The 6,692-nt window shown below is 40.3% G+C and overlaps 1 protein-coding gene across 2 annotated transcripts in view; it reads left to right on the forward strand.

Annotated features, from left to right (window-relative positions):
- gabrb2a (gamma-aminobutyric acid type A receptor subunit beta2a) overlaps positions 1-4,045 on the forward strand; it is a 50,246-nt gene extending 46,201 nt beyond the window's left edge. Inside the window, exons 9-10 of one of the 2 annotated variants that reach the window (XM_034690405.1) lie at positions 23-163; positions 1,300-4,045. In XM_034690405.1, the coding sequence (XP_034546296.1) occupies positions 23-163; positions 1,300-1,656 (498 nt within the window). In that variant the 3' untranslated portion in view covers positions 1,657-4,045. The remainder of the gene's footprint in view (positions 1-22; positions 164-1,299) is intronic. The other variant, XM_034690406.1, reaches the window with a different exon arrangement.
- Positions 4,046-6,692: the final 2,647 nt, after the last annotated feature.

A 6,692-nucleotide genomic window follows, 5' to 3' on the forward strand; every position in this document is an offset into this window, starting at 1 on the left:
TGCTGATTTTGTATGCTTGCAGTGGCTGGTGGGAAATGTAGTTCAGAGAGATGATGCTCTGTATGCCAGAATGAAACAGAGGGAAATTGACGCATATGACTCGATGTGGGATCCCATCTTTGTGGACGATGCCGCATTAGGACTAGGCGAGCAAAGAAATAAGGTACTGGAGGTTTTGAAAGTCAAAACTAACAATGTCATCAATCTGAATCAATCCAGGTCAGAGGAAAATGCTGTAGTTTTTGTGCATTTCTTTGATTTCTATAGATTTTTTAAGGCAACTTTGATCATCACTCCCACCATTGTGTTTTTTCCCTCTCTTGGTTTGCTCTTCATGCATTTTCCTGACAAACATGGCTTAGCAGTTTGATTTCTGCAAGCGCTTATTTAATCTGGACTTGGGCTGTAAATCTAAATCAATGGGAAATGACAACAAATATTGCAAGAAAGAAGAAAACATCAGAAGCTTCTATTGAAGTAAAATGATTGAGTAAAAAATGTAGTGAAACCTCAGAGAAAATTGATAACTCTCTTCAGACCAAGTGAAGCAATTACAAAAAAAAGGATGTTGAATAAGAGAAAGAGATTTGCAGTTTGATGAATAGCGCCACAAAAAGTGGCTTCGCTTCAAAGTGAGTTACACAAAAACACATACAAATACAACAAGCTCTATTTACAGGGGGACAGGATTATCATTTAGAGAATTTTCCTCAGAAGTCAGGCTATGGATGAAGAAATGTTGATCCGAATTCACTTCCCACAACGTCTTTTCCTGACCTGCCCCGAACCTTTTTAGCCTCTCCTCCATCTTTGCAAAGTCCTTACTATTTCTCTCAACCTTCTCCTGTCACATTGTTTTCCTTTTGCTTTTCTCTTTTTTTTTTTTTTATTCAGTTTGTCTTGTAAATCGACAGAATTTTAACCACACTCTGGTTGAAATTCTGAGATGACAATGAAGATTTCTCCATGAGAATTAGTTTGTGGAGTGCGTTGTACCCTTCCAGGAATGTTACCTCATAGTCTTGTGGTTGTACTATCACTCTATTGATTGACAGATGATCAATGATTTATTCAGTAATTTTTTCAAGTCCCTTAACATTTTCTTAACTGTAAGTACAATTTTTAATCATTTACATTATCCATTCTAGCACCTCATCAGTATTTTTTGCACAACTAATTAATTATTTTAGCCCTACTTGTTTTTTGTAATAGTTTAATTAGTTTAAACCTAAAGACACTTTAGGTTTTCCTTTGGCAGTAACTTCTCATGGCTCCACCTGTTTTTACGCCCTCACACAGATGACTCCTGACGACAACATCCTCTTCAGCACTCTGGAGATGAAGAATGAGATGGGTGGTGCCGGGGATCTGTCCCGGGGCCTGGGAGCACCCGGAGACCCCCGCAACACCATGCTGGCCTACGATAGCTCGACGCTGCAGTACCGCAGGGCAGCCATGGCCCGCCAGAACTATGGCCATAGTGCGTTGGAGCGCCACGCTCAGAAGAAGTCGCGTCTACGGCGACGGGCCTCCCAGCTCAAGGTGAATATCCCAGACCTGTCCGACGTGAACTCTATCGACAAGTGGTCCAGGATGATCTTCCCCACCGTCTTCTCCTTCTTCAACGTTGTCTACTGGCTCTACTACGTCCATTAAACCCGGCGGCGTCCGGCGGCCAACTTTGTGGCAGGCGTACAAATAAGAGGGGGGAGAAGGGGATTTAGAGAGGATGAGATAAATCTAGCTAGAGTGTGAGAGGATGTGAGCGAGACAGAGTGAAAGATGAACAGTGCACCAACTTTTTTAGCTGGTTCATTTTAGAACAAGTAAGGAGGATGCAAAGACTTTTGGATGGACTGCAGCAGCACCCAACACTTCAGTCAGCAGTGACTCTTTTAGGATTGGGAAACACCTTAAAACGACTGACAAACACTCGAAAAAGAAGAGCGAGATTTAAAAAGACAGAAATGGTGCCTGTTCCAGAATTTCAATATATCACTAATATTTGTCATTCGTAGCTTAATCTCTGTGGATCAAATATTTATGCTTGTGTTTGCATATACTTTAAGGATTTGTTTTGTTTAGTATCTATTTACTTCGTAGCCGAGCTGTCTGCATCCAGGAAAGCTTTATAAATGATTTTAAAGGAGTCATCCTTGATAGTCTATTTTCCTATAATTACTGTATATCAAAAACATCCTTTAAAAGCATGCTTATGTTTGATTTCATTTGCATCTCAGTCATTATGATGATGGAGCGCAAAGTATTTTAGTTTTCAAGTGGAGGTTGGTCTGTCAGTTACCATTCTGCAGCTTTGGCTTAGCATGGCCCAACTGGGTGGATTTAAGCATCGCTGGATGACAACAGGTGGACAGCAGGGGGCGCACATTTCTCTGGACATCCCCGTGGGGCTGTAATGGTGCCAATGCTGAAAAGAAAAGGTGAATACAGTTGTTTAAAAAGGTCTCATATCATTTGGTAAAAGTGTGGGACTGATGGACACTGATGCTTTGGCCAAGTTTATGTTTTTTGCTTTTGCTGTGCTGACAGAATCAAATCCATTTCACCATGTGTTATTTTTTTAAAGAGAACATGTGACTCCTCCGTACTTTCTGCCATTGTGTGAGGAGGCGGAGAATGGCTTTAACACGACTTAAGCTGGTGTAAGAACTTTGCTGTTAGATGAGCTGAGTTTCATTGCAACCAGAGTTGCTGCATAAATATGGCAATCCACAATCATCATTATCAGTAGATTTGAATGATAGAAGTATGATGCGTTTCATTGTGATTAGGTTTCTGTTTTGAAAAATTGTAGATAAACATAAAAATCATATTTAAAGAAAAAGAGATGATTCATTTTTATAAATCAATACTCACATTATTGTGTAAATATTATGGATTTATTCTATTTAAATGGGTCTCTGTTGTTGTTTTTGCAGTTGAATTACAGATCAAATGTTCCATTCAGTCGAGAAAAAAAAGAAAAGAGCAATTTAGCTGAGGAAAAAGAAAAACACAATTCACAACTTTGCTGACTCTGTACTTTTGGGACTTTTCTCTCTTTTCTTTCTTTTTAATGGACTCTAAAAGCATCTACTTGCTGAAACTGAAGCACTTCCAGACACCAGTGACTTTTGGGTCAATGTTTTGTTCTCCTGAAATGGCTAAACAAGGACCCCACTATCCAGGCATTGAAGTCAGGCATATTTTGTACAAAGTTTCTGTAAATTCCAATTGTAATATTTCATAATGACTGTAAATATCTTGTGTAATGATTGTCAGCAATTATGAAGATGTATCTAAATTCAATTAAAAATCAATTCAGTCTATCACTTCAATAACAGAGTACACGGGTGGCAGTTTTATGTGTCCCGCATGAATGTGCGGCTGCTTGTAATTACTCACTGGGCTCATGGCTGATTGAGTGTCTGAACGTGTGAGTGTAAACCTGATACAGGGAAGGAAAAGGAAGGCGAGAGAAGCAAATGTAGGGGTGAATAGAGGGATGTGAGGGCTGCAGCTGGGGACTATTGGCTGCATAATGGATGGAGAGGCTGAGGAGTCAGAGCAAGAGGCTGCAGCAGTGGTGGTGGTCTGGGTCTTAGTAGGGCTGAGCATCACATCAGCCTCGAGAGACATTAAACGCTGAGAGCCAGAGGTATATGGAGGCACTCTGTGGGCTCAACTGTAGCTGCAGGGGCTGTAGTGCCTGCTACAAAAAAAAGACTGGATGAGAAAAAAAATAAAGGGCAAGAAAGAGGACAATCCATTCATCCATGCCTCGTCTTCCTGCATCCTCCTGACTGCACCCAGCACTGTGTTGCTCTGCACTGACTTGACCACTGTTACAGCGCTTAAATGGATGCTAGTGAATATTTGATGGTGCAAAAACACTGAATATTTAATATTTAAAAAGGGATTTTGTTCTAGCAAGGACTAATGTACAGCTAATGTCTGATTCCAACTTACAGGGCCAGAGAACACAGTGAGATACCAACAGAGGGAGGGTGATGAGTGAAATGGAAATAAAGATATAAGCAAGAAGAGAGGATTTTTTTGAGTATGTGAAATGGTTCATTCCAGCTACAGACACACAGAGAACGCTGAAAAAACACACTAGTGGACTTTTCTCCCTGAGCTCAGGAAAATGGAGGACAAATTAATATGTAACACAGAGAGAGAGGCTGCTCCAGCTGGAGTTTGTTTTTTAGAGAAGAAGATAGAAGAGACCCATCCTCACTTTGACTGCACGTGGCGTGTGTGTGTGTGTGTGTGTGTGTGTATGTGTGTGCGTGTGTGTGCATGCGTGTGCTTCCTTTTGTGCATGCATGTGCTTGTGTCTGATTCTTTTGGGAGTAAAGACTAAGTGCAAAACTCACTAAAAAGGCAAAGTGGTGTTAAAACTGATGTAATGCGACATGTAACCTTGTTCCAGGTTCCACCATGCAGCGGAAAAAATCAGCTCTACATTACTGTTCCCCCTCAGTATAACAGATGTATTATCTCACTACAGTAGACAGATGGTATGTGCTAAATTGGCCTCTCTCTCTCTCTCTCTCTCTCTCTCTCTCTCTCTCTCTCTCTCTCTCTCTCTCTCTCTCTCTCTCTCTCTCTCTCTCTCTCTATCTCTCTCTCTCTCTCTCTCTTGTTTCCTCTTTTCCAAAAGGGCATTAGTGTTGACATGTAAGAAAACAGGGAGAAAACGGCAGATGCTTTCTACTTTGTTGTGTTTCCATGTCACTGCAGTAATTGGGAATGCACAGACCTTTGTAATGTGGAATTGTGTGTGTGTCTTGTCTGTTTTGTCTCCAATAGTGTGTTTACTTTTCATGTATGTGTGTGGAGTGCAGACTCACAGCTGCGCCACTGTGCAGTCGGTGTGCCAGCCAAGCCAAACCCAGTCAGAGCTGGGACGGGTGAGTCTGGCACACTCACGTCACGCCACTCCCCTGCTGTACAAGATGAAAAAAACAGTGTGCTCACCTGGAGAGATGAACCCACATATGTCAGTTTTTCAGGAACAAACCAGGAAATCATTTAAATTCTTTGATTAATAATAAGTGAAGCGTAGCATCCTTTGTAAAGGGCACTACAGGTTTATCCGTCTCCATTGCAGGTAATTACCCAGTAATTTCTCCATATTACTAACATGACACAGTTTCATTATAACGGCTATAACTGTGTCTGAAATGTAAATATAAGTACAATAAATAAGAGGCCCAGTGGAAATCTGGCCTGTTTAAACAGGTTCAGCAGCCTGCTCTGGAAAAGTCAACATATGTTAAAATGAGGAATTGGAAGGCATCCTACATGCATGCCATCTGTGCGAGAAGCTGCCATGTTGTGTCCATCGCACGTAACATTCTTCGACTCCTTTGTAAATTACTTACCTAATTCAGTGTCATCAAACTTTCTAGTTAGTTCAACGAGAAACTCTGTACTTTTAGAAGCTTCACAGCTTCAAAATCAAGTTCCTTTGTCCCACCTCAGACCCCTCCGGGAATTTTCACACACGCATAAATGCATCAAATTAAGAGCAACAAAGAGCTTCTCATCATGCACTACATCTCCATCTGTATGGTCGTGAATGGGATGTGTATGTTCCCTTTGCTGTGTTCACTCACACTCTGCAGACTCTTCATATGTTTTCCCTCGAGCAGTGGTTATACTCAGCTTGGTATTATGTTGTCAGGTCAAATATATTTATGACCCACTGCACCACTTTTTTGCTTTGCCAATATTAGATTGTCAGCTCTTTTGAGAGCTTTGTGTTTTGCCTTTGTATATGAATGTTTTATTTATCTCATTTTATTGTTTTCATGAACTCTGAAAGTGTTAATGACAGTAAGGATAACTTAAACATTCAGCTTAGCTTCATTTTAAGGACCACTTTGTTCTTCTTATTGATCCTGTGATTTGCTGAAATTATATTGACCTTTCACACCAGGAATCCCAGAGGTCATACAGCCAAACTGTCCTGATCAATAATGGAAGTAATTACATTTAGAGTATCTGATAATTAAGCTACTATCATTTCTTCAATCAGCAACCAAAAAAGACACTGAGCAGAAAAAATCCTGATTGTCATCTAGACACATTTCAAGTGTTAGTCATTCCTACAATCAGACTACAGCTAATTTAAGCAATCATACATTTGTTAGCAAATAATGCATTTAGCTGGGAAGTGGCTGTAAATTTCTAGATAGCATAATTATGGACAACAAATGCTAGCAAGTGTTTTAATGCTGGCACTATTTGGTGGTGTAATTTGAGCTTTCTGAATAACACTAACAAATGTTATTCTATTGGAGGTGATTCAATAGCATTAACTGTTGTGTAATAGCTAAAATTTCTATTTTTATTTTAATTGCTAGTTAATCAGTCTGCAGTGAAATGGACACACCTATCTGATTCCTGTCTTTACAACTTTCAACATGGAAAACAACAGTTTCTAAAACTATATTTGAACTTCCAAACCATAGCATGCTGTCTGAGTTCAATGGTGAATTTGGTGAATTGACAGCAAAGCTAAAAATAGCTGAGTGACTATTTACAATTACCTCTCTGTTGCCCTACTTCCCCCTCTGTGAAAGGCTCCAGCTTTAGGAATGGTGACACAGATGTCAAAGAAAGGGGCGGGCTCAGAGAACTAGGTGTGCTGTCAGTTATTTCAACCTGCCAAAAGGCCTCAC

The sequence above is a fragment of the Notolabrus celidotus genome, chromosome 8 (genome assembly GCF_009762535.1).
Source record: "Notolabrus celidotus isolate fNotCel1 chromosome 8, fNotCel1.pri, whole genome shotgun sequence".
NCBI classification, from domain to species: Eukaryota; Metazoa; Chordata; class Actinopteri; order Labriformes; family Labridae; genus Notolabrus; species Notolabrus celidotus.